General features: G+C 35.8%; 5 protein-coding genes across 6 annotated transcripts; 3 read left to right on the forward strand and 2 right to left on the reverse strand.

Annotated features, from left to right (window-relative positions):
• The first annotated feature begins 520 nt into the window (after positions 1-520).
• LOC114362037 (GATA zinc finger domain-containing protein 14-like) lies at positions 521-4,264 on the forward strand. The gene has a single exon (XM_028317289.1). It carries the CDS (start codon positions 702-704, stop codon positions 3,219-3,221), a length of 2,520 nt encoding a protein of 839 aa, XP_028173090.1. The 5' UTR covers positions 521-701; the 3' UTR covers positions 3,222-4,264.
• Positions 4,265-4,275: 11 nt separating this feature from the next.
• Positions 4,276-5,181, reverse strand: LOC114362038 (uncharacterized). The gene has a single exon (XM_028317290.1). The coding sequence runs from the start codon at positions 5,009-5,011 to the stop codon at positions 4,394-4,396; it is 618 nt and encodes a 205-aa protein (XP_028173091.1). The 5' UTR covers positions 5,012-5,181; the 3' UTR covers positions 4,276-4,393.
• A 4,570-nt stretch (positions 5,182-9,751) lies between these two features.
• LOC114362030 (60 kDa SS-A/Ro ribonucleoprotein) lies at positions 9,752-20,393 on the forward strand. 2 transcript variants are annotated; one of them, XM_028317281.1, is made up of 12 exons: positions 9,752-9,834; positions 10,108-10,408; positions 10,540-10,714; positions 10,979-11,137; positions 11,236-11,447; positions 11,793-11,998; positions 12,337-12,473; positions 12,861-12,992; positions 13,545-13,709; positions 14,572-14,705; positions 15,870-16,117; positions 17,229-20,393. In XM_028317281.1, exons 2-12 carry the CDS (start codon positions 10,214-10,216, stop codon positions 17,362-17,364), a joined length of 1,899 nt encoding a protein of 632 aa, XP_028173082.1. In that variant the 5' UTR covers positions 9,752-9,834; positions 10,108-10,213; the 3' UTR covers positions 17,365-20,393. The 2 variants fall into 2 exon arrangements, with proteins under 2 accessions (XP_028173082.1, XP_028173081.1); XM_028317280.1 differs by lacking the exon at positions 9,752-9,834 and adding an exon at positions 9,841-9,945.
• Positions 20,394-21,153: 760 nt separating this feature from the next.
• PpV (Protein phosphatase V) lies at positions 21,154-23,087 on the forward strand. Its single transcript, XM_028317288.1, has 6 exons — positions 21,154-21,405; positions 21,794-21,939; positions 22,052-22,193; positions 22,302-22,456; positions 22,601-22,713; positions 22,794-23,087. The coding sequence occupies exons 1-6, from the start codon at positions 21,241-21,243 to the stop codon at positions 22,982-22,984; spliced, it is 912 nt and encodes a 303-aa protein (XP_028173089.1). The 5' UTR covers positions 21,154-21,240; the 3' UTR covers positions 22,985-23,087.
• Positions 23,088-23,230: 143 nt separating this feature from the next.
• On the reverse strand, positions 23,231-25,559 carry eIF3i (Eukaryotic translation initiation factor 3 subunit I). Its single transcript, XM_028317287.1, has 5 exons — positions 25,461-25,559; positions 25,073-25,299; positions 24,747-24,879; positions 23,996-24,163; positions 23,231-23,765 (listed from the first exon to the last, which is right to left on the reverse strand). The coding sequence occupies exons 1-5, from the start codon at positions 25,461-25,463 to the stop codon at positions 23,307-23,309; spliced, it is 990 nt and encodes a 329-aa protein (XP_028173088.1). The 5' UTR covers positions 25,464-25,559; the 3' UTR covers positions 23,231-23,306.
• Between the last annotated feature and the right edge of the window lie 360 nt (positions 25,560-25,919).

The following is a 25,919-nucleotide window of genomic DNA, read 5'->3' on the forward strand; positions in this document are numbered from 1 at the left end:
TTGGAGTTTTCCCAATGGGTGTTCCACGACTTGTGCAAGTGGTTACGTGGGAGAGAGGAGGCATCATGGGCAAATAACTTATAGTGTTCAAGCGAGCCAGTTGTTGTAGCAAGTTTAGCGCAAGAATCAACCGTTTCGTTGCCTGGGATACCTCGATGGCTAGGGATCCACGCCAAGACGATATTTAAACCCTCTTGTTTACATTTAAAAAGGGCTTCTCTGATTTTAAAGATGATAGGGAATTTGGTTTTTGATTTAAAGGGGTTAGCTAAAATAGATTGAAGACAGCTTAGAGAATCGGTGAAAATCAAAGAGCTGTTAAAACGATGGGAGAATGAGTACAGAATAGCCTCCAATATTGCAACGGATTCTCCGGTGAAGACTGAAGTTACTGGGGGACATATAAAACTTAATGCTATTTTGTACGCAGGTATCCATTATTTAAAAAAAAAGTTTGACATTGACAGCTTCCCGTGCCGCCGTGCCGTCTGTGGTTTGATCACAGATTAGAGAGTATGGTTTGATTTCGTATTTTTCAGTGCCTCTGTGTATTTCAGTTTGCGATTCTTTTGCGGAAAACTGAATTTTTTATCCCTGCCTCTAACCATAAAAACATTCATGTGTATGAAATATGAATCAAATAAACAGCTAACACAATCTCACAAACATTCTCGTGGTGTTCTATTGATACTTGTGTTATCATGTCCGAACCAAAGAAGAAAATAAAACCCGAAAACAAAAAATCTAAACGTAAAGTTACAAATAACAACAACACAAATGTGAATCCTCCGAAAAAGTTTAAATTTGCGAAGAGGGTTCCTGACGATGGCATCGCAAAATCGAAACAACTTGCACAGAAACTGCGAACGACTAGATCCAGTAGCTACGGCCGGCCAAAAACTCGCAGCGCCAATAAAGATGACGAACCCAGACTTTGTGGCAACGGGATGCCTATGCCTTCCTTATCCGAGCTAGAAAAAATGTTTGAAGACTCTGATGGTGATGATGAACCAACCAAAGATACTCCATCGAATGATATTGTCAAACCATCAACTCCTAAAAAGAATCCAAAACTCAAAGAGAAACTCATGTCCCCAACCACTATTACTGAAATTGCAAATAGAATGTTACATTTAGTATCAAACATTTCGGACCCCACTGAATTGCTTGAAGATGCACCTCCACCACGAGTAATTAAACCTAAGAAACGAAAGAAGCCTGATGAACCCTATATTGTGGGTTGCAAAGACCGGCCAAGAGTACCAGAAAAACCTACAATAAAGTTCTGCAAAGGTGATGATAAATACGGACCAGATTCAAGTGAGAGTGAAGAGGATATTCCAACAAAGCGGGCGAAAAGAGGCAAGAAGATAAATTTATCAAAATCAATTTTCAATGCTAAAAGTGATGAAATTGCTGCACGTCTAAAAGAGTGTGAAAAGGATGGTGATAGCAGTTCAGATAGTAATAAGACTGTTGCTTATGAATATTATACTCCTATTAATAATGGTAGGCCACGGTCATTTTCCCCACTACCAAGCACGTCCACAGACAATGAGACGATTGTGAAAAACGATCAACGTTTTAATGAGAGCTTAATCTCTGAAAATAATACAGAATCTGTAGATGAAGTAAAAATTTTAGAAGCACCCTGTGAGATAATTGAAATAATTGAAACAACTTCAAATCGAGCTTCTAACTTGAATGGAAGTATCATTGAAATTAAAGATGATGGCTCCACACAAATTTTAGATGACAAGTCAGGTTCTAGTAACACAACTAACTCAGCTGACGATCAGGTGCAAGTAACAGATGATAATGTTGCTCATAATAATGCTTCTAACACTGATGATATTACAGCTTCTACCACAGATGATGATAGTACACAAAAAGCAGATGTAAACGTGGCTCTTGATACAGCCCCTAACACTGATGATGATAGTGTGCAAATAGTACCTGCAAATCCTTCTCCAAATACAACTCCCATCACTGATGATGATAGTGTGCAAATAGTAGATGTAAATCCTGCTCCTAATACAGCTCCCAACACTGATGATGATAATGTGGAAGTGGTAGATACAAATTTTACTCATAATTCAACTGCCAACACTGATGATGATAGTGTACTACTAGTCGATGATTACTACGGTAATCTTGATATTGAGATTGATATATCCGATGATAATGACAATGAAGTGATTGATGTAGATGACATTATAGCTCAAAATAATGCAATACTTAAAAAATACAGTAACACCAACAGTTATGATACTGTGACTTTGGTTGATGTAACCAATATACAGAGTCCAGCGGCACAGAATAACCAACGTGATGAAAAAAATTGTAGTGTACAAAGAAATAGAAATGATAGTACTACTCAAAATAATAATGATGCAAACTCTAATAGAAATAACTCTGAATTGCCATCAGTAATTGTTCCAAATACTGCTGTAACACAGAGACCAACAGTTGTTCGAAATAGAAATAAAGAGTTTGATAACGAACTAGAGTTTATTGGTACTTATCCAAACCAAGCCAATGATGAAGTTCATCGAAATCCAGGACGAAATGAGACTATCATCACTATCAACCATGACAATGTGGGTTGTCCATCAGGGACCACTGCACCAAATCATATAAATACTATTGATAACAATAGAAGACCTCTGGCATCACAAAATAGATGTCAACACCAACTTACAACTGTACTCAGGTCACCAGGGGACAGATGTGATTATTGTCATAATCCACCAACCAGCACTGACTATGACAATCCTATGTCTCAAGAACAGTTGCAAATAATTGGTCAATTCTTTGAAAGGAGGCGTGATTATGGTGATAATAATCGTGGTGGCAGACGGCCACGTAGGGGGAGAAAAGGTAATAATATGCTAAATATGTCTCAGCATTTTATGACATGGTTAGAATCTATGACAAATAATGATAACTCAAGAAATGGTCAGAGTAATATTACACAGACACATAATGATTTACCAAGTCCAGGATTATCAAATAATGATACCCCTGATAAACCTAGTAAACGAATTGGTGACTGCCCCATTTGTATGGACTCATTATCAAGCAAACCAATAGCTTCAACTATATGTGGTCATGTATTTTGCATGAATTGTCTTAAGTTATCTATACGTTCAAATGGTAGCAAATGTCCTACTTGCAGGAAAGTTATTAAAAAGGGTGGCTTCCATCAAATATTTTTGTAAAATATTGAATAATGCTCTGTTTGTATTGACGTATCAATCTGTGATTTAGATTATTGTCATTAAAGAAATGTATCAATATTTAAATAATTTAGTGAGATAACAATTCAGTGATTAGATGTTTTGCCTCTATTCACAAAATTATAAGCAATTTCAAATTATTTTTATCGGTTACAAAATAACAACGCTACTTCAATTTTCAGTATTCTATTTTGGTTGCAGTAAATTAATTATAATATATTTCTTTTGTGGGATTTTAAAATTTACAGCACATGAGTGAGACTTATATTTTTATAAGATCATTAACAATTAATTTTACTTGGTGTGTTATGTGTGTGAATTTTGTATCTGATAGGTACACCAAGTGGCACAGTTCCTGAGTGAGTTGGCTTTGCACATGTCAACTTCTCAATCATAAGTCTCCTAAGGTCATCCTCAGCACCTTATGATCTGTGCCTGTGCTGGGGGTGACTCTTTAGTCACTAATGACTTTTTATTACATGTTGTAATACAATTTTTTAATTTGGTCAATTGAAATCTATTATTCGTAATTTTAAACTGTTAGTCTTATACATTCCAATTTAATATAATTAAAAATAACTCTTAATCACACTGGTATGGAAACTAAAAGTGTTGCTAAAATTCCAATATTAGGTAGGTATAAGTCCCAGTGAATGTTGATTATACCAAAATAAAGGTCAATATATGTATTCCAATTCTTACATATTAATAGTTTGTTAAACAATCCAACCAAAGACAATATTATGTTAATGTGGTTTGTACTTAGTTATAATCTAATAAAGGTTTAAATTTTTAATCAAACCTAAAATGTATGGTATTTTATGTAAACCAATTTGATTTTTATGAGAATACCTTTGAAAGGTTTTTCTCTTTCATTGTATTGAACTCTATTATTGATTTGTATTGAGAATGTTTATTAATAAATAATTATTATTATAATTGATTCATGATGCCATAACTTTAATGTAGGGTAAGTTTAGGTAACACATCAACTGTGGTCAAAACTCAAATTAGATTTATAAATAAAAACTGCCTTTTATGATTGTTTAATGACTTTAATTCACCTATTCCTAAAATTACAATATTACATTGATTTGATAAATACAAAAAATAATATCTACACAAAAAGGGATGTTGTTATATAAAATTAGGGTTCAAACATTTTGGCTACTGGCTTTATCACTACTGCTTACATTAACATTTTCATCAGACTGCAAGTGTTCAATAGATGTAGAAAGTTGCTCTAAGCTTTGAACCAATTGAGCCATTTTATCTCTTGAAGCTGAACTATCAAAATTATCATCTGTGGGTTTCTCTACATCAGCATACAACCGAAAATGAAGTCTAGCTAGATGTTCCTGTTGGTCTCTTATATTGATCATCTGTTCCATGCTACATCCTGTACCAAAAGCACTCAATTTGCCTGTATGGAAATCATCTAACAACTCTAGCAATGCTTTCTCCATGTGCTTCACATCTGGAGCCTCTTTTGGAATGTGTTTAGGCCTATTATTATAATTGGAGCGCATCAAGTCTCGGTGTAAACGTCTTTCATTGACATACGATACTTTAGTAGAGTCATTCACGCTATTGTTTCCAGTGCTTGTGAGTATCTGACCGGGCGTCTTAGAGGTGAGACTGGCTGCGCCACTGGACATTTTATTGCTGGCGACTGGCGAAGTCGCTGCTTGAGATACTTTCTGCTCTTCTTCGTCACCCTCATTGTGCATTAGTTGCTGCGTCTCGTTAGCTTCTTCTAAATCTAAACTCATGTAGATAGGTTTCAAAAGTTTATCATTTATAATAATTATAATGAAATGATAAATTCTACTGCGTTTAGTCCTTTTGATTTCTACAGCTTTCTTTTTCAAAACAACAAACCTACGAACAAAAAACGTCGTGAACTCGAACTCGAGAGAAATACAACAAAACAAATAAATTATAACTGACATTGACAGTTGACAGTGACAATTTTTTTTTATTGCTCAAAGTGGCCGAAAACCGAAAATGAATGAGGGTTTTCGCGATTGAAAAATCCGCCAGATGGCAATACGTAGACGCGAGGTCCAAAATCTGTAGCTTCATGGTCCAAATGCTGCATGATTGGTTATTTTTGACATGACATTGACAGATATGTCAAAATCCACCAATCACGCAGCAGTCAGACCCTACATCCACGTCCCGCCATCTGGCGGATTTTTCAATCGCGAAAGAAAACCTTCATTTGCGCTTATTTCAATGAAAAATTGCGATCGATGTGCGGTAATTGCTATCACTGCTATAAAAATGTATGAAAAACGTCACTATTCAGCCAAACGCCCCCACAACACCCAAAACAACAAGACCTCTCCATGATTTAATATTCGCTCTGTGGCCAGGCCATGCCATGCCTATTAACCATGAAGCTAAAGATAAAAATGGAGGGCAAAATTGGAACACAAACTTGAGTCAAATACCTACTTATATCTATCTCGCTCTCTGCGGCCCTTTTATACCTCTCTTTTTAGTGTGAACTGTAGTATTGCTATCTTCTGATTTAAATCTCCTTGTAAATTCTTCGAAATAGCCAATTCACTAACCAAATCAGAAGTTAAACAAATAAATAATTAAAATTTGAAACTAAGATTACCTAGTTAAATAAAAAATCACAAAATTGTCGGCCATTTAGGCTTAATGTGTTGGCGAATCAGGGAATCACAATCCCNGGGTAATCGGTACCATGTGGCAACATCGGCCCAATCCGGCCCATCATGGCGGTTGTTTACTATTTTGTTTATTAAGCAGTTAATTTCGTTTGAGTTTGTTTACAGGAAATAATCATTGTTTTATCACAAGAATTGGTGCAAAATTTTGTAATGCGTGGTTGCGGTAGTACGTGGTATCCTGGAAGTGACATAAGATTCCACGGGTAAGTGTTTATTTCGTGATTTCCGACATTGGATCATTGTAAACATTTAAATCACATTATTTACAGTAATTTCATCCTAAAACGTTTTACCAGTAATTACACTTATCATTTTTAATGATACCTATGTCAAGAAATAAAGATTTTACATTGGTTTCATTGAATTTGAGCAATTTTATATTTTTTGTTTATTTAGAAAGAGCGAGTCTGCCCACGGAGAGCGAGATAGTGATACTTAGTTTGTGCTTCAAGTAGGTATACGGAGTGTGGCCTCCATTTTTATCTGTAGCTTCATGCTATTAACCCGCCTATAATAACTCTGGCAACATCGTGATTTGTCTGTGTATCTTTCAAAAATAAATGTGCGCAAACCAAGAAATATCGACTATCGACATAATATTTATTGTCTACAGTGTGAGTCACGATAAAGTGCACATATTAAATTAGGTGAAAACTGAAACTAGACGTATTTTTATCGACATAAAATAGGTCAAAAATTTTTGTCTTTTTTTTTTCTTTTTTTATAGAATTTTTTTTCTTCCAATTACTTATTGTAAAGAAAACGTAATAACTTTTAAACTAAGAGATATATCCTGATAAAATAAAAACAGTAATAATGCTAAATAACAGAAAATACTAAAAAAATACAAGAAGTACTATGAAAATGCCAACAAATAATAAAAAATGATACTTTTTGAAAAAAAATCTGCTTTAAAATTCGTGTTTTTTTGGTTATTTGATAAATGGCAATGCCAGATTTTCGCACGGCTTCTTTTTTTTTCGCACCGCCATCGACCAAACCTTGTTTTTTGATTACAAAATAGTGTAATAAACCAAACTTACTATGATATGTATGTCTAAACTCAGTCTGAACTGAGTTACGAGCATTAGAAGTTTGATGACTTTCATACTAGATTTGCTTTTTGCGCGCAAGTTTTGTAAGAAATTGCAACAAAATATTGCGCTATTTTTTTATTGTACTGATTCTGCTCCATACTGATGGCTGGAGCCTTTAATGGATGGTATTGTTTGTTTATACATACAATGTCACTATTTTGTTGCAATTTCTTACAAAACTTGCGCGCAATAGTATGAAAATCATCAAACTTCTAATACTCGTAACTCAGTCAGACTGAGTTTGGAGGTATACATGTCATAGTAAGTTTGGTTTATTACACTATTTTGTAATCATAAAACAAGGTTTGGTCGATGGCCGCGCGAAAAAAAAAGACGCCAATTTCCGGCATTGTCTTTTCTCCAAAAAATACCCCTATAACAGGTAGTTTTTATTACTTTGTATTATTCTCTATCGTATTATCTTTGTAAAATTAAAAATCGTATGTCTCTATCCCTATCACAACATTTGCTATGACCGTTTGAACGAAGGCTTGCCACAACATTATTCTTGGCTACAGGTAGGGACAATTTTAATTTTGACTAAAATTCTTATATTTTACTTCGAAATCTTTTGTTTTTATTTGAAATCTAACTTGTCTTTATCAAAATTACAAATCTAGAGCCATTTTCAGTTTCGTTGTTAACGAAGCGTTGAATGGCGCGCCCGGAGAGGCTTAGTGCAAACGATCATTGCAAACGTTGTGATAGGGATAGAGACATGAAATTTTTGGTTTTACGAAGGTAATACGATAGAGAATAATACAAAGTAATAAAAACCACCTATTATAGGGACATTTTTTGGAGAAATTAATCAAATAACAAAAAAAAAACACGAATTTTAAAGCAGTTTTTTTTTTTCAAAAAGTATAATTTTTTATTATTTGTTGGCATTTTCTGAGTATTTTATGTATTTTTTTAGAATTGCCTGTTATTTATCATTATTACTGTTTTTATTTTATCAGGATATACATCTTAGTTTAAAAGTTATTACGTTTTCTTTACAATAATAGGAAGAAAAAAATTTTTCTAAAAAATTAAAAAAACGACTCAGAATTTTTTTGACCTCTTTTTTGTCGATAAAAATAGGTCTAGTTTCACCTGATTTCTTATGTACACTTAATCGTGACTCACACTGTATAATTTGATCACGTTTATGAAAAAAGTTTCTTTCCATTAGATGATTTAATTAGGTACTTTAAAATGCTCCCTGTATTGTAACATTATTTTGTATTTGATGATAATAATTATTATATTATTGGTCTTTACCAAGCATAATGAGCATCATTACGATTTTAATTGTTAATGCAGATTTATAGAGCTAAGAAATCCTTAATGCAGCGGTTCCCGAAAGGTGGTCCGCGGAACCCTGGGGTTCCGTGGAAAGGCCGCAAGGGTCCGTAAAAATATTATCCCACGTTTCGTGACCGACGTTGTTCGCGCGCACCGACTCGTTTACGCACAAGCGAGGGGCAGGGCGTGCGGGCGGAGTAGTACGGGGGTTCCGCTAGGAAAAGTATAATCAATTAGGGTTCCTTGGCAAAAAAAAATTGGGAAACCCTGCCTTAATGTACAGTCAAAAATGTTTTATTCTACGACAAAAATTGACGAAATGATGGCCAAATTACTAAAAAAAAGTTCACTGACCGCCCGGCGCGGTAACGGATATTTGGATGGAAAATATTTCTTTCCCAGCCAAACTATCAGTTTTAGAGAAAAACTTTTAATGATATTTATTCATCAAAATAATGTCACCTATCGATCAGTAATTACTATTTTTTAATTCTGATAAAAACTGGCCAAGTCAAATCTTACCTCCTTTAAGATCTTTATACACCACTAAATTTTAATCACCGGAAAAAAAATTCTGGGTAATGAGTTGTTGATACTGATCCCATTTGTGCAAAAAAAAAAGTAAAATAAAGTGACTCAAAATATCCTCCTAAAATTGGTAGTTTATTGACTCACGCGTCGCTAGCACTATTAACGTACGATAATGTAACACTTATTAGAATTCAAAATGGTCTAAGTTAGCTAAGTATGTAATAATAACACTGGAAGCGTGTTCGAGGCGTGAGCGAGACAGACAGATCGATGCAACGTGCGAGCGCGTACGACTACTCTAGCGAGCAGCGGAGTGACCCAGCTGTGACGTGTAAAATACGGACTAAAGAAAATTTAATAAAAAAATTAACTTTATGAAAAACATTTCTTTTTCTTTTGCTTTAAATTTTTCACACGTTTCTACATAACCTGTTAAAATTTTTTCGGTGATAAAAATTTAGTGGTGTATATTTTATTTGAATTTTGCATAGAACTTGACACTCATCTAGATCTCCATTCTTTTTGCGGCGAAGCCCACACCACAACCAAGCATATTTTTTGTATTGAACTTGGCTCTCCTTTTTTACATTTTTGTTTTTGGTGGGATCTTAACTTACCCACGAAAATCATAATTTTTTTTTTTAATTTTGTCATACTAATAAAACAATATTTTATCCTACTAATATTAAAAATGCGAAAGTTTGTGTGGATGTTTGTTATTCTTTCACGCAAAAACTACTGAACGGATTATGATGAAACTTTACAGTATTATTATTTATAATCCAGAATAACATATAAGCTATAATTTATGCCGATATTAATGTGACAAACTAAATTTCACGCGGGTGAAGCCGTGGCCAAAACCTAGTCTATAATAAAACGTTGTTGAAATACACTTATCGTGGAATCACAGCACTGTGCTGTGCACAGCACATCCCTACTTGTCAAATCAAACAAGTTTTGGGAAACGAGGTAGGTTTACGAATTTTTTGTCTCCTATTTTCTCTCTCACGCCAGAATTATTTTACTGTTCACTATAACTGTACATTAAACCCGTGCTTTTTACAAATCCAAACTTTACCAGTAAGTCATACACATATTATGGGAGGTATTTTATTGGCCTCCATTGTCTATTTTTTCTGGCCACATCCTCAATTTATTGTGGCACATGTTTCGCTCGAATACCGACAAAAAATTAATAGCTTTCTCGTGCGGTGCATTTACCTTTGACTGTATTCTTTTCAGTTTGTGTTCTCTTCGCTGTATCGTCAGTGGATCTTGATGAAATTGCCGTCTGAAGGCGTCGCTAAATAGTTGATTTGGACAAGCAAATATATTTTGCTTGTTGAAAATGAGTACGCCGACGCTCAACACCAGTGTGCGGAACAAGATCACGCGCTTCCTTCACACCGGCAATGAGGCTCCGAAGTACTTCCCTGGATGCTGGAGCGCTCAGAAATACTTTGAAGCCGACAGGCTTACAGCCCTCAATGTAGCCCTGGCCGATGGAGTGAACAATGTTGAAGTTGTCAGCATCATACTCAAGGTAATAAAATTAAACTATGAAATTCCTAAGAATACCATTCTAGGTCATCATCTCAATGAATGCTTGATGTGATAGCTATATAAAATTCTTTGTTGTTGTTGATAGATACCCTACATTTGTATTAATTTCAGGCGTATAAAGATGGCTGGTATACTCGTTTTGAGACGATAGCATTTGCTTTAGGCAAATGTTTGATGCTAGGGTCTCAAGCTGTGAAAGAAGCCACGTACAAGGCTGCCGCTGAGGTGTGCCGAACTTCAGAACAAATGATGCTATTTAACAAGTTCACCCGACTGCTGAAAACTGGTAGGTGAACTGGGATTGTACTTTTTGTATTATTACTAAATAGTTTTAATTTTTTTTTTTATATTTTTGCTACATACCTACATGGATCCAACAAAAGATTCTGGTACGAAAAATAAATTATGTTTGTAGATTTGGAACATTTATTATAAAAAAAAATACTAGCTTTATCATTTTGGCTTCATACAACATGGAACTGGATAACTTATTTCTTTGAAATAATTAATTATGTTCTGATTGATTTATTTTATTATTACTCATGTGTAGGAAATGGTCGAGGTTGGTGCAAGCATCTCAAGAAATGGTACAGTGAGAAAGACCCAATGGAGTTGGCCAAGGAAATGAGCCGAGTGAAGGCACGTCATGGACGCTCTCATAAGACTCTACTGCGGAAATGTCATCTCAAAATTGAACCTACTGATCAAGGTATATTGTTTTTTTTTTCTACCCAATGTTCAGATAAAAATGACTTTTTTATGAACCAAGTTGAACTAATAAACCTAAAACCTAACTGCATATTTTAGCCCGTGACGCTGTGGTGAAATATGCAATCTTTGGCTATAAGCGGGCCAAACAGCTGGTGGGTGACAAGCCAGGAACCAAGGAGGTGTTCGACTACATCCAGAAAGTGGAAGACATACGTCACTGCGAAGATCCCGTCGCGGCCGCGGCGATGGTTACGCAGCATCAGTTCACTCTGGACCATATCCCTGGCCACCTGATTACGTCACAAGAAGTAAGTTATTTGAATATAGAATGGCAGGAAATAAAAAAAAACTTCTACTTTTAAAAAGTAAGTTGACTGGTGTAAAACTTCTGTTCTACTGTTATGAAACTCCCCCCTCTGCATGCCACTTTAATATGAATAATCAGTTTCATTGAACCATATTTTGGATCTGATAACTGAATAGAGTTAATGTACCTCATTGTGGATAAAAAAAAAAAACAAAAAAAAGTACACCCAATTTCAGATTAGGCACCTAATCAGCTGCTGTTAAATTAAAAAGCATATATTATTAACATAAAAATCCACTTGTAATTTTTATCATTGTGTTATTTCATAACAAACAAATTTTCACAGGTATGGAATGCCGTCTTACCTCAGTTTTCGCTGAAAGAGCTCCTATACAACATCCAGCGCATCCACAATATGGGCTTCCTCACAAATGATTCGACCACCACAGCTATTCTGTTGTCAATGCTGAACAACCAAGACATTATCAAGAAGTCAAACATCACTCCGCTAGAAGTGTACATCACTATGTGCAACTACAAAAAGAAGTACAAGTAAGTTTAAAAACAGTACACAATAAAAATGTAATAATCAATTTTTTTGGCTTCAATTTCTTAACTGTGTAGATTTTAATTAATGTGACTGGCGGAATTCAGTGCGAAGGTTACTGTGTGGACCATTACCCCAAGCCTGGCTGTAAAAAAAGAAGAAAAATATAGTAACAATTTTATAGTTTTATAGCTTGTTAAACATACAGCTTCTCTCATAGCAGATAATAATTTTCTTTATAATAATATGCTCTCAACATTTTCCTGAAGACTTGATTGTAACAAATCTGCCGTTCATAAAGAACAACAAAGCAGACACATTTATAACAAAAGTACATTTATAGGCCGATGAAGTTCGAGAAAGTGAAAGTGGCGAGTGAGAAGGAGACACGTCGCCGCGCGCGCCAGATGTTTGACTCCAACACTGGGCTATGGGAGTGGATCGTCACCAGAAGGCATCCCAAGGAAGTCAAGTACTGGGGTAAGGCATTATTTATTAAAGCTTAAAACTATTCTTGAACCACATAAACACAGAGAAAACCTATTATTGGATAAAGCTGAAAACGTGATTCAGATTTCACCAGTTTCAAACCTGTGTTTTAACATATTGGGCAATAAAATTAATGTGTGTCCCTACATCTTACAGCGTGATTGAAGATAGATAACAGTACAACGGTTTTGTTTTAGAACAGCCGATTCGAGAGTCGCTAGTGCAGTCCTCGTCGACAGCCAAACTATAGTTGTAAACCCACTCCTAACATTATTTAGCTAGAAGGAATATCTATCCAGTAATGTAATTGCAGCAAACTTAATTTGTTCAACCAGAAAGTGACCTAACTGCTTGAAAGTAACAAAACGTAATTTGCAGGCATTGACCAGCCGCCGAACCAAGCCGTGATCGCCGCTCTGAGCAAGCTGATGGACCAGACGTGGCTGCTCACGCCGCCCACCAATAAGCGGTACCTCATCACCCTTGACATGAGACACCATATGTTCAAAGGTCAGTTTACGATCCTGTTGTGCCAAACCTGTTTCTCTTTTTGTATATATTTTTTTGCTTTCGCGGTTGTCTATCAAGGGTGTAACTGCAATCTGTATAAGCAGTGTTTATTGAGACACATTCAATGAGGGTATACGCGATTGGAAAATCCGCCAGATGGCGGGACGTGGATGTAGGGTCTGACTGCTGCGTGATTGGTGGATTTTGACATATCTGTCAATGTCATGTCAAAAATAACCAATCATGCAGCATTTGGTCCTCACGTCTACGTATTGCCATCTGGCGGATTTTTCAATCGCGAAAACCCTCATTGATAAAAACTCAAAGAACTGATAAAAATCAGTCTCTGAAAGTACCTAAGGCTTTCTCCAACTAAAATGAATGTCTTTCACTTGTCTTTCTAAAATGTACTGTATGTGTATAGCAGTGTACAATTAAACATAATGCTGTGATTCATTTGTTCATATTGATTTATTTATCAACTCTTTCTGGGTCATCCAGTAATGTGTACCCTCAAAATACATGCGTCAAAAGTTTTTCTTATTCAAACAGGTCGTCACTTCTGCAAGGGCTATACAGTACCGAAGAAGGGCAAGAAGACAACTCCCAAGCCCACCGCGCCCGCCGCTGGCGGCGACACAGACACTGAGAAGAAAAGCAAGAAGCATTTGTATGCGGAGTGCTTCCACCACAAGACCGTCACGCCGGGCCACGCTGGTGAGTCACATGTATATTCCATAGGGAATTGGAGGCTGTTAAAAAATCCATAAAATAATAACAGACGTAGTAAACGTACTTATTTTCGATTTTTTATTTATTGAAAATCATTCAGTCAGCAAGTCACTTCGAAAAATAGATAGACTACAAGTAGACGTCAAATCTAATGGACTGGTGTTACCAGTCTCCTTTTCAATTATTTATGTATGTCTAGCCTAGGATACAGCGGTTTATAATTGTGAAATAATAAATCATTAGATGATTGAAATGGAGAGAGAATACAATATTAAGGAGATTAATCACAGAGATATTAAATTAATGATGAATTCAATTAACCTAATTATTAATTATATGATTAAACTCTTCACAGACAATTAAATCTGATTAATATTTATGAAAACACCTAACTAATAAAACAAAAACCAATTCCATAAAAACATATTATGAGTATCACTCCAATATATTGATAATAATTGTGTTACTTTTTGTAATGTATTTTTTTAAGAATATAAATCAGGGGTAGTCGACTTAATTAGACATATCTACTATTTACTAACGAAACCCTGGGCGATCTATCACTTACAAACTTCTTGAAATTTTAAATTAAACAGCATATTTAGTACACTGGACTGCACTAGGACTGGACTAATATTCGCGATCGACCGGTTGGCCACCCCTGATATAAATTATATTGCTCAAATGACTAATAGTCCCGTAAACCCCTCATGATAAGCGAAATGTATTAAGATTGTGTTACTTTTGGGTTAACCATAATAATTTAACAACGTCGGGGTTCTAACCACTAAGAGATGGAGAATATTTTATGTACTTCGGCATTTTCTGAAGAATAAAAAATTTTCAGCTATTATATTGGCGCTGCAACTTCTGAAGCGCGAAAAGAACGTGAAGATTGCGGTGTTCAGTGAAGACGGAGTTCAAGTGGTGAATCTCGAACGCAACTTCAGCAGTGTGGATGAAGCAGAGTTTATCCTCAGGGTAAGTGTTATAATGTTCACCTGCTTGGCCTTGTAGGTACTATGCCCCGAACACTTTGAAAAGCGCTTTAACGTGGTTCTTCAGTCACAAAAAAAGATCATGGGTACTTCAATTCAACAAATCTTTAGTACAAAAAATTACACTGCATTGCGACGTCATCATAAGTCATTTCGCTATCGCGTGTACGCGCTCATCAAAGCCGTAGTTTCCCATTTGTTCCAATGGCTTAACAGTATTTAAAAAAATCATTCACCGCACAAATAGTTAGCCATTTCATCCAAATATCTTGAATTTTTCTCAGCTACTAGTAACTGATTACGGATCAGTGTGGAAGTGGAGAGATGATAATACTTAATATAAGGTAAATTTAGATGATGTTATTTCAAAATTTGCCTGTCTGAGTGTGCCAAGAGCGCCACCAGCAAAACCGTTGCCTGGCACTTCATATCACAGGTGCAGAAATTATTCATAGCATAAATAAAAATACAAATATTTTTGAAGCTAAGTCATAAGCCTAAATAGTTTTGCAGAGCAGCCTTCCGGAAATCAAATGGCGGATGTAGAACACTTATAAGTGTTAAAATTTACTTTATTTGGTAAAATAACATACAATAGTTTATGTTACATAAGAGTAATTAATTCTAACGTTTACTAAATATGATGAAGTAACTGTAAGGCCCAGAACAGACGGTGAAACGCAACTGCAACGAAACTGAAACTGGGCCTAACACTAACAATAACTAGCGAAGTCACTTGACTTACAGTGTAAGATTACAATCACTAACATCTTTGAAGCTCAATTATCCCCCAGCATTTGAAAAAATGGGTTCAGGTCCTATGTAAATCATTTTTCACTGTTTTTTTTTTTTTCAAAGTTAAAGATCCTTACCTCAACTCTGTCAATAAGAAAGTTTATGTAGGCAGTGCACAAGCTTGCACCGGCGCAATCCGAAATAAAGAAAGAAGAAAAAATCATTTTTTTCTACATATAGCCTGCCAATTGGGGGGGAATGGGATTTAAAAGGTTGGCAGCGCACTTGTGACTTCACTGATGTTGCGGGTGTACATGGGCGACGGAAATTGCTTACCATCAGGTGATCCGTCTGCTCGTTTGCCTTCTATCACATAAAAAAAAAATATGCTAACCAAAATCCATAATCACAGAAAGCGAACCTCGGCCGCGTGCAGCTAGACGCGCCCATCGAGTGGGCGATCAAGAACAACTACAAGGCGGACGTGTTCATCAACATGGTGGACCGATGCACGCGCTATATGGAGCTGGAGCTAAGCGAGCGCGGGGGCCGCGGCCCGGGCGGGCGCTTCGGGCCGCCGCCGCCGCCCGGCGGGCTCGCCGACCGCTGCCCTGTGCGCGCGCTCGAGAGATACCGCCAGAAGGGCGTCGGCGATGCCAAGTAAGTTGACCTAACGGGACTCATGCTCGTTTTACGGCTAAAGACATTTACAAAATCCACTTATAGAGAAAACTAAGATACAATTCATTACAATTAAATACAATGGTAACACATAATAGGTATTTTCTTTTCATAGGGGTCACTTATAAATTAGGGATTGATGGTGAAAACGTGCTAAATACTACCTCTTGTTCCCACTCATCATAGCCAGGATCTAGTGTGGCCGCCAACGAACTAGAAAATTCTATCTAACTTATCCAGTGACGGTTGAATAGTCCCGATTTCTAATATACTCGCCCCTGATTGCTCCTTTAAAACATAGCCAAAATTTAGATACACATTGCTCGAGAGATACCGGCAGAAGGGTGTTGACGATGCTAAGTAAGTTGACCTAACGGCCTAACGGGACACATTCCACTTTTGTTTCCTCTCGGTATAGCTAGGATCTAGTGTGGCCGCCAACGAACTAAAAAATTCTAACCTAATCTAACCCATCCAGTGATGGTTCAATAGTCCCGATTACTAAAATACTCGACCCCGATTGCTCCTTTACAACATAGCCCACATTAGATACACATTACTCGAGAGATACCGCCAGAAGGGCGTCGGCGATGCCAAGTAAGTCGATGGGTCTAATGCCCGTTTTCACCATCAATCCCTAATTTTGAAGTGACCTCTATGGTAACACATAATAGGTGTTTTGTTTTCATAGGGGTCAGAAAAAATAGGGATTAATGGTGAAAATGTGCTTAATACTAAATCTTATTCCCACTCATCATAGCCAGGATCTAGTGTGGCCGCCAAGGAACTAGAAAATTCTAACCTAAACAAACCCTTTACGATGTCGTCGGATGCGCAGGACGCAGGCCGCTACCAATCGATCAACATGGAAAGCATTGGGGGAGGCCTATGTTCAGCAGTGGACGTCCTATGGCTGAAATGATGATGATGATGAATCAAACCCATCCAGTTAATCCTGGTTTCCTGGTTGGATTAAGTTAGTCCTGGTTTCTAAAATACTTGTCTTTGATTCTCCTTTACGATGATGTGGCCAACATTATAAATATATCAATTTACTATAAATATTTATGTAAAACCCGTATATTTTCAGATTGGCGGTCCTCTCGCTGGCTTCCCACCGCGTGGGCACCACAGACGGCTCGCATTCCGGCGTGCTGGACATCGTGGGCATCGACGAGCACGTCCCCAAGGTGCTGGACGCGTTCACGCTTGGCCAGTTCCTCTGAGGCCCCCGTAAGACCAAACTTAAAGACTACGATCACAGCGTAAACTGATTCATATACTTTTTAACCTCATACTCTCTTTGTTGTGGGTTTTTGGGCTGACATTGTCATACACTTATTCTGGTCAAGGACGGTTGAATTGACGCACATCAAATCACTGACCGTGTGCAATGAATTTCAACTTAGATTTCGCATACCCGGTCAGTTTTTGGGTGTGCGTCAGTTTAACCGTCATTATGGTGAGATCAAAAAATACCTAGAAGTAGCTCACATTGATTGTCAGTCCACTGGATCAGACCGCAAGAAAAGTGAATATTCGTTACTGGATAGTAGTTGCTTGCTTGATTGGCAAATCAACTATTTACGCACATAACATTGGGAAAAATATGAGGCTTAAGCAACCCATGCTGTATCTAGCTGTCAATAATATTGCTAGGAGACATACGTACACCTTCAATTATTATCTGTAAGAGAATCTATGGTATAGATATCATATTCAAGACAATTATTTATTTGTAAGTTAATTTTGTTGCATACTTTGTTGTTTTAACTGCTTGAGAATGTGCTGTATTTATACACTGTTACAGTTTTTTTGTTTGCAAGAGGAAAATAAGTACGTCTCTTAACTTCCATCGAATAATAAAATTAACTTCTCATTTTATTTATTACGTCTAGTATTATAAATTTACGCTGTGAATAGTTCACTTCAAATACCTACGATCGAATCGAAAATTATTACTACCCTCATAATTTGATTGTTGAAGTGTTTCATAGATGTAACCGAAATGTGTTCCGACCTCCATTAAGAGACTTCGAAAACGATATTGACTAACATTTTAAAATCGTAATTCTAGTGACTGAGTCACATCTCTAGATTTGACGGCGAAAATCTAAATGTTCTCTTAGTTTTATGTTAGGCTTAGCGTTTTGCTTACGATATAATGGGATTGTTAATCATCCTTATAATACCGGATCTCCGCTTGTATTTGATTGTTTTATTATTAGGACGTGGCCGGTTTTTATACGTACATTTCTCGTTGAGGTCACGTCTGATGGTTGAGGAGTTTTAGAATCTTAACATACGTTAATAATGTAGTTTTTTTTATTATTGTTAACTTATTCATCAGTTTCGGTTGAGCCGAGGCGTAATGAACTAACGCGGCATCGAAATGAAATCCATTGAGTTTCTGCATATTTTTGCTTGTGGTCACAATAGTCGGATATACAGAGGCTACCACGCAGGTGACAGGGTGTCGATTACATTTGACACGTTAATACGTGCTTACGCCTACAGCTTTTTGACAATTATTTTAGTTTACATTATTACCAGGGTTAAGCGGCAGCGTCTAAAATTACCTCTTAATTTTAGGAAGGTTTTAGAATCAAGGCAACCATCCAGTTTATACGGTTTAGCTGATTCTGCAATCTACCTATTAACATTATACAATGTATTTTTTATGTGAGAATTTTGTAAACAGTACACAATTGATTTGTTAAATAAGTTTTGGCAAGTAGTTTCGTACTGCTTATATTTATTCGTAAGTATAAAGTGTGTATCTCTAGGTAAGATAAGCTTATTATGCGTAGCTTAGAAATGTTCTTATCAGGGTCTTTTTGGTTATTCAAAACTTGGCACCTGGCGCTCATTCACTGCTATGTGTTCTTTGTGACGATAAAAAGGGGGGCAAACATTTGACAATAGGGGATATTTCTTTTATTTAGATCTTATAAAAGAACGTATTTCTATACAGTATGTCATTTCACCTCCGCGGAGTTTAAACGCCAGTACTCAATAGTTGTTGTGTTTCAAATTTTATTTATTACTGTTTTAACTATCGAAATTAGTCGTTAGTTAGGGAAAGGTTGTGTGTAATAAATTAACTTTTCTATTTGCCAAAGTAATTTGCATTTGTTTTTTTTTTATTCAGGGTACTGGCTGACAAACCTTGACTGTCGTTAGCATAGCAATATAATATTAGCATATCTTCCTTATGACAGGCAATGAAATCAGATACATGCTCATCAATTTAACAATGAAATAATGTTGTAGATTATTAACATAGACTATTATTTAATAATATTGTGAGAGTAAGCTATAAATGTAGGTAAGTGCACCAATGTTATGTGACTCCTGGAATGGGCATGAATCAGCTTTCATACTGTGCGTAGTAATAGGTTAATCCGTTTTAAAGTGTTGGTTACTTTTGTACTGATATGAACGGACTTTCAGAATCTGTGATCACTTGGTACTCTCTCGGGTTTAAGTATTTTTATAGCTGAAAATGATGAAAATTTTCATAACTTAGACAAAATAACTCGAAATTGCTAAGGCATGCTTTTTACTGTTGTTTTGTTGAATCATTAATTAGGATAGCAATTATTTAAGTATTATTACCTTGTTCACGCGAGAATAATTTATTTTAATGCTTTTTATTGCATTTGATTAATTTGGATGGCCTATCGAAAGTAATTTGAGACTTGTAGGTTGAATGTTTTTGTAAATTGGTCACTTCATGTAATGTCGCAGTACCAACTGTACCAATGTCTAAAATATCGTTCTGTGATTTGGTGATGCCTTGCAAATTCGACCTAGTGATATTATGTTAAAACGGGCTGAGTTTCCTTTTCCCGCTTGACACCTATTGTGTAAACGGCCAAGCTTAGATTTAGTATTTGTAGCGTAGTATTATATCATCATTACCCACTATCATTATAGTTGCAAAACAATCTGTTGTTATCAATGAAATACTACGTTTTATTTTTATGTTTTGTCTCATTATAAAGGTTTTTCAGCGGAAAATAAAAGCTTGCTAGTGCATTTTTTTTAAATAAAAAACGAATTTAGATCCGTCCTTTTGCAATTGGTTTTTGGAAATACATGCTTTAGCATTAAGTTAGTAGTCATAATAATTATGTTTAACCCATTCACAGCAGCATATCAACAGCACCTTATATGAATAACAAAGTGTAATAACATTTAAAAAATGTACTTGCATGTTTGTTTTCACGTTAATAAACTCTTGTCTATAAAATGTCTTTTTTATTTATTTACTAATCCCATTTATTTGAATAGAAACACAGATGCGGAGCGTTACAAAATAATACTTGTATGAAAAGGACATTATGGACACACCAAGGGAACGCAAGCGCGGAAATCCCGCGTCTGTGATGAAATCCGCACCAAACAAGGGTGAGATATTTTTCGCAACTGATATGTACCCGATTAGTTCCTTTCGTCGTTGCTATGGTGGCTTCCTCCGGCAACCATGCCGAAGAACCATAGAGGAATTAACGACGAACTATAAAATCAACAATACTTATATGATTGAAATCTGCAGAATAGGTGCATCAAAAAAAATATCAAATTAAATTTGCCATAAAGTGTCTCCTCCAATAATCTCATCAATCTCGATCAAAGCATACTTTTTTTTCTTTTAGAATACTTCACGCTTGGCAAAACACAATCACAATTAAAAAAAAAACATGTAAGCTAGGCATGCTCGAATTATTAAAAACCTCGATTACGGTATGAATTCAAATCGAATCAAAAAGAAAACATTTTTTTGCAATCGTCATATAATTAAGACTTAAATATGACAATAAAACATCTAAGATAAAAACAATTGAGAGTGAAATGCTTTTTTCGCAGTACTCTGTGAATGTTCACAACAACAATTAGTTTTACAAAGATTGAAATGCAATATCAATGCAATGGTTTATTTCTGAGCATGAGTATTGTTCATCGAATATCGTTATCACCGGGCATCCCTACCTAATGTCAGGTCATGTGTCAACGTCAAACAAACGTCATTTTGGGTTTCTTCAAAAGGTTTTTACAGAAAAAAATACAAGAAACGCCTTTTTCTAAAATTATTAAAAATGAGTGACGTAGATAAGTGGATTGAAATAGCTAAAAGGTGTAAATATTTACCCGAAGATGATTTACGGGAATTGTGCAACATCGTGTGCGATTTGCTGTTGGAAGAGCCCAATGTACAGCCGGTTCAGACTCCAGTCACCGTGTGTGGAGATATCCATGGCCAGGTAACGTCTTAAAAGACTAAATAGAACACTTATCTTCTCTAGCAAAAATAACAACGGTGCCCTGGGGTTTAGTCTGTGAAATGTGACTACTACTCATTTTCACTCACGTTTCACCTGATTTGATTTATGTATCGCTCCAGTATCAAGTTAATTACTAGCCCTATGTCTTTGTTGTTACATTGAGTCTATCTCTTTGTCCTAATTAGAATTGTGACTGTCAAAAAATAATATTTTTACTTGTGATAAATAAATAAATTAATGTAACAAAACCTGAAACATTTATCAAATTAAATAAAATTGCAAAAACAAAATTAAATGATTATCTAATTAGTTAACAAACATCTTGATAATTTTTCAGTGTGTCCAATAAAATTGTTTTTGTTTTCAGTTCTATGACTTAGAAGAATTGTTTCACATAGGGGGACAAGTTCCACACACCAAGTACATATTCATGGGAGACTATGTCGATCGTGGTTATTACAGCTTAGAAACATTAACTTTGCTCATGGCACTCAAAGCCAGGTATCCAGATAGGTGAGCAGAAATATACATAATTGATTTTGTAAATATTATCTTGAATTTTTTTCAATCAAGCTAGAATTATTTAAGCTATGTACAAATTAATAGATTTTTAATATCATTTCAGAATTGTTTTACTCAGAGGAAACCATGAAACTTGTCAAATAACAAAAGTATATGGTTTTTATGATGAATGCCTCAACAAATATGGAAATGCCAATGCTTGGAAGGACTGTTGTAGGGTGTTTGACCTTTTGACAGTGGCAGCTGTAAGTTACTTTTTGTTCGTTTCTTCCCCAACCCAGTTTCCTAGTCGAATTATCTTTCTATGATAGCAGTTGATTGTTCAGTTTATTCAACTATGGTTATTATTGCAGTTGATAGACGAAACAGTTTTATGTGTCCATGGAGGTCTATCACCAGAGATATCCATGTTAGACCAGATCCGATGCATAGACAGGAACCAGCAGATACCACATAAAGGAGCATTCTGTGATCTATTGTGGTCTGACCCTGCTGATGTTAAGATGTGGTGAGTTAAACTACATTCCAAATTGAAATTGGACAAATAGATTCAATCAAATAAAAAAACTGTCAATTTGTACCCTTGAAATCTAAAATTATTTAGTTTTATTTCTGCAGTGTATGTTTTTGATGGTCAAATATGATTTTTCAGGTCAGTGAGTCCTAGAGGAGCTGGGTGGTTATTTGGAAGCTTTGTCACAGAACTTTTCATGGATTACAATAAATTGTCATTGATTTGCAGAGCACATCAACTAGTGAATGAAGGTAATCTTCTCATACCATAATTAAACAGCAAAGTTAGTCCACTCGAAAGACTTAGCTAATTCATATTTTTCTTTTTTCAGGGTACAAATATATGTTTGATAAACGATTAGTCACAGTCTGGTCAGCACCCAACTATTGCTACCGCTGTGGCAATGTGGCTTCCATCCTGGAGTTCAAAACTGTAAATGACAGAAATGCCAAACTATTTCAAGCCGTTCCTGACAGTGAAAGAGAAGTGCCTCCACAACATACCACTCCATATTTTCTCTAAGTATTGTTAAGGAAAAGTGATAAGTGAACAAACAGAAAGACGAAAAGTATTCCCAAGTGTATGTAATTAGATGAATATTTTGTATATTAAATTGTTGCATATTGTAATTCAGTATTGTTTTATTTTGTAAGTGTTGGTGTTGTGAAAGTAGCTAGTGTTAGTACACTGATAAATAGTTGTTTCTGGCTAATTTTGATGGAATGATCCATTTTGTTAGGGAGAATGAATAATATTATAAGCCATGGAAACATTTTGTGATACCTTTATTAGAAATTGTAGAATTTTCCACAACATTACTTAATACACTTCTAGTAATACAGATTCAATCCCTGTTGTAATCAAAAGTATAGTCAAAGTAGGACTGATCAAAACTCTGGACACGAACATAACCATCTTCACCACCGGATGCATAGCTTTTGCCGTCAGGATGGAACGCTAAACTGTTGATAGGACCAAAATGACCTTTCACTCGGCCAAACTCTTCTTCAAAGACTAAATGGAAGAAACGCGCATCGAATTTTCCCTGTCTCGTTGATGTAGTTGTTACTTCCATGGCGTCTTGTCCACCACCCAATACTACATGGTCGAGAATGGGGCTGAGAGCAGCAGAGTTGACCGGACGCTCAGTTTTGTACTCCTTGAGTAACTCCAAAGAGCTTGTGTCAAACAGCTTGGCAGTCTGGTCCTTAGAAGCAGTGATGAACATGGTTCCATCGCGAGACAGTTGCATGTCATTGATTTGGTGCGTGTGTTCTTTGATGGAATGTACTTTCTTGCCAGTCTGTAAAACAAAAGAAATTGGTGTTAAATTGGTGGTGGTGGAAAAATCACATAATCAATCATGAATGCTCCTAGTGAGAGAGTAACATTGAGGATAATATCCTGTCTATAGAAAGTATAATTTATGGTAAAATAAAATTTGGCCTAGTGAAAGTTTGTCTGGTCCTGTAGCCTTAGAATAAATACACTTAGCCTTATCTATTACAGAATTTAAAAATATAGTGAAATTACCCTCAGATCCCATTGAATGAGGTCACCAGCTTCATGACCAGTGATGATGGTTTCATCGAGAGTTCCCCACACCATGGAGGTTACTTTCGAGTCTGTTATTTCCCACTTCAGGATAGGAGCCTGCGAGGATATTGAGTCATCAATCGTCCTAGTGTCAATGATGAAGACCTGAAAGTAGAATAAAATTGTGCTGCTAAACAAAAAATAAGTTTTTTAAAATTATTATGACTGGGCATAAAAGAGGATCTTTATCATTTTATAGCTTGATGTCCCTTCTTTACTTAAAAAATAGGGCTCAGAAGCTAGTTAGTTCATAATAACAAAGATTACTGAGAAGAATTCTGTAATTACAGTAAAAATTGTAGTAAACTTAGTTAAATATAATAATAATAATAAATATTCTTAGACATTTTACACTGCGCTTCTAGTTCCAAACTAAGCAAAGCTTGTACTATGGGTACTAGACAACGGATATAAACATACTTAAATACTTTTTTTTTTTTGTAAATACATACTTATTATACATAGAAAACACCCAGTCCAATACAAACAAATATGTTCATGCACACAAATGTTTGTACTGTGCGGGAATCGAACCCGCTACCTCCGGAATAGTAGTCCGTTTCGAACCACTACACCAAACAGCTGACAAATAATATCAAAGGTTTCTATTGTGACTTGTTTGTGAAAAAAAAAAACAAAAAGCAATAAGAAACTAATAAAGCATGTTGTACATTTGCTAAAAGATTACCTCGCAAGGGTGACCCATAGCCTTGTCAGTGGTGTAGGCGGCTTGGTAGGCACTGAAGCTGAAGTTGCATGTTCTCACGGAGGAGTTTGTTTTAATAGTGGCTATATTCTTTCCAGTTTCCAAGTCCCATAGTCTGCAAAAAAATTAATTAAATATTGTATTTGTGTAAATAGATAGGCCAATAATATGATGTTTAATTAGTTCCAAGAATGCAGCGGATACTCTTTTAAAAACATAGAAAAAGGGTTCTTTTTTTTTTTTAAATATTTTGATAAAGTGACTTCACATTTTCACTGCTTGTATCAAGTCTGTAAGGGATGCATTACCTGCAAGAGCTGTCACCTCCTCCAGTGATTAAGTTTATGGTTTGCCAGTCAACGTCTAGGCACCACACCACACCACCGTGGCCATTGAAAGTGCCCAAGCGTTCTCCATTTAGCGACCACCACACGTTAGGCTTAGAATCTTTCGCCGCAGAAAATAGTAAGTCTCCTTCACGGTTATACTTGATTTGTGTGATGGCACGCTCGTGCCCTTGCAGCATAAGAGGTTTCTACAAGAAAACAAGTTCATCATAAACAATTTCGTGGTTACTCACATGAAGGTGAGTAAGAGAAAAACTAAATGAAGTTCCAAATTCATGATTATAGAATTATTCACGACACTTATTGAACGTATAACTGTTTTGGTGCTATATATTCTTCAGTAACTTACCATTTTTAGGGTTATTTAGTAAAAAATTAAAAATTTATTCAGCAAATTCGCCTGACATGTGGCGGTCGGCAGATTTTTTGACAGAAGAGAAAACATAGACAAAAAGCTACTTCCTTAATATTTCCATAGACAAATCCGTTCGGATTCATTAACTTAATTGCTTTTATTATTTATTTGGATATCAATAAATATTAATATATTAATAAATAATTGAATTAATAATTAATTTTAATTAGTTGAGAGAGCCGAAGAACAATATTTTTTAATTAATTTAGATATCCATTACATTAAAAAAAAAGACGACCTCTATGGCAGAGTAGATTAACTAGCTTCTGTAGCTTCAGTTCGTTCGTCTCTACTTTGATAGATGGCGTAGCCACCGTAAAGGTTGTACACTCGCATAAAAATATAATATTTTTTGTATTTCTTTTAAATTACGTACCTACCGATACAATTACA

This window comes from Ostrinia furnacalis, unplaced genomic scaffold (genome assembly GCF_004193835.3).
Source record: "Ostrinia furnacalis isolate ACB-3 unplaced genomic scaffold, ASM419383v2 OfSCF6127, whole genome shotgun sequence".
In the NCBI taxonomy this organism is placed as follows: domain Eukaryota; kingdom Metazoa; phylum Arthropoda; class Insecta; order Lepidoptera; family Crambidae; genus Ostrinia; species Ostrinia furnacalis.

Excerpts from the sequence above, each read along its gene's own strand:
- LOC114362037 (XM_028317289.1), top strand. The coding sequence starts at position 702 with ATGTCCGAACCAAAGAAGAAAATAAAACCCGAAAACAAAAAATCTAAA.
- LOC114362038 (XM_028317290.1), bottom strand. The coding sequence starts at position 5,011 with ATGAGTTTAGATTTAGAAGAAGCTAACGAGACGCAGCAACTAATGCAC.
- LOC114362030 (XM_028317281.1), top strand. The coding sequence starts at position 10,214 with ATGAGTACGCCGACGCTCAACACCAGTGTGCGGAACAAGATCACGCGC. Across the intron at positions 13,710-14,571 it reads CGTCACGCCGGGCCACGCTG|CTATTATATTGGCGCTGCAA; the intron begins GTGAGTCACATG and ends AAAAATTTTCAG. Across the intron at positions 14,706-15,869 it reads AAGCAGAGTTTATCCTCAGG|AAAGCGAACCTCGGCCGCGT; the intron begins GTAAGTGTTATA and ends CCATAATCACAG.
- PpV (XM_028317288.1), top strand. The coding sequence starts at position 21,241 with ATGAGTGACGTAGATAAGTGGATTGAAATAGCTAAAAGGTGTAAATAT. Across the intron at positions 21,406-21,793 it reads GTGGAGATATCCATGGCCAG|TTCTATGACTTAGAAGAATT; the intron begins GTAACGTCTTAA and ends TTTTGTTTTCAG. Across the intron at positions 22,714-22,793 it reads ACATCAACTAGTGAATGAAG|GGTACAAATATATGTTTGAT; the intron begins GTAATCTTCTCA and ends TTCTTTTTTCAG.
- eIF3i (XM_028317287.1), bottom strand. Across the intron at positions 24,164-24,746 it reads CTATGGGTCACCCTTGCGAG|GTCTTCATCATTGACACTAG; the intron begins GTAATCTTTTAG and ends TTCTACTTTCAG. Across the intron at positions 23,766-23,995 it reads TCATTCAATGGGATCTGAGG|ACTGGCAAGAAAGTACATTC; the intron begins GTAATTTCACTA and ends TTTGTTTTACAG.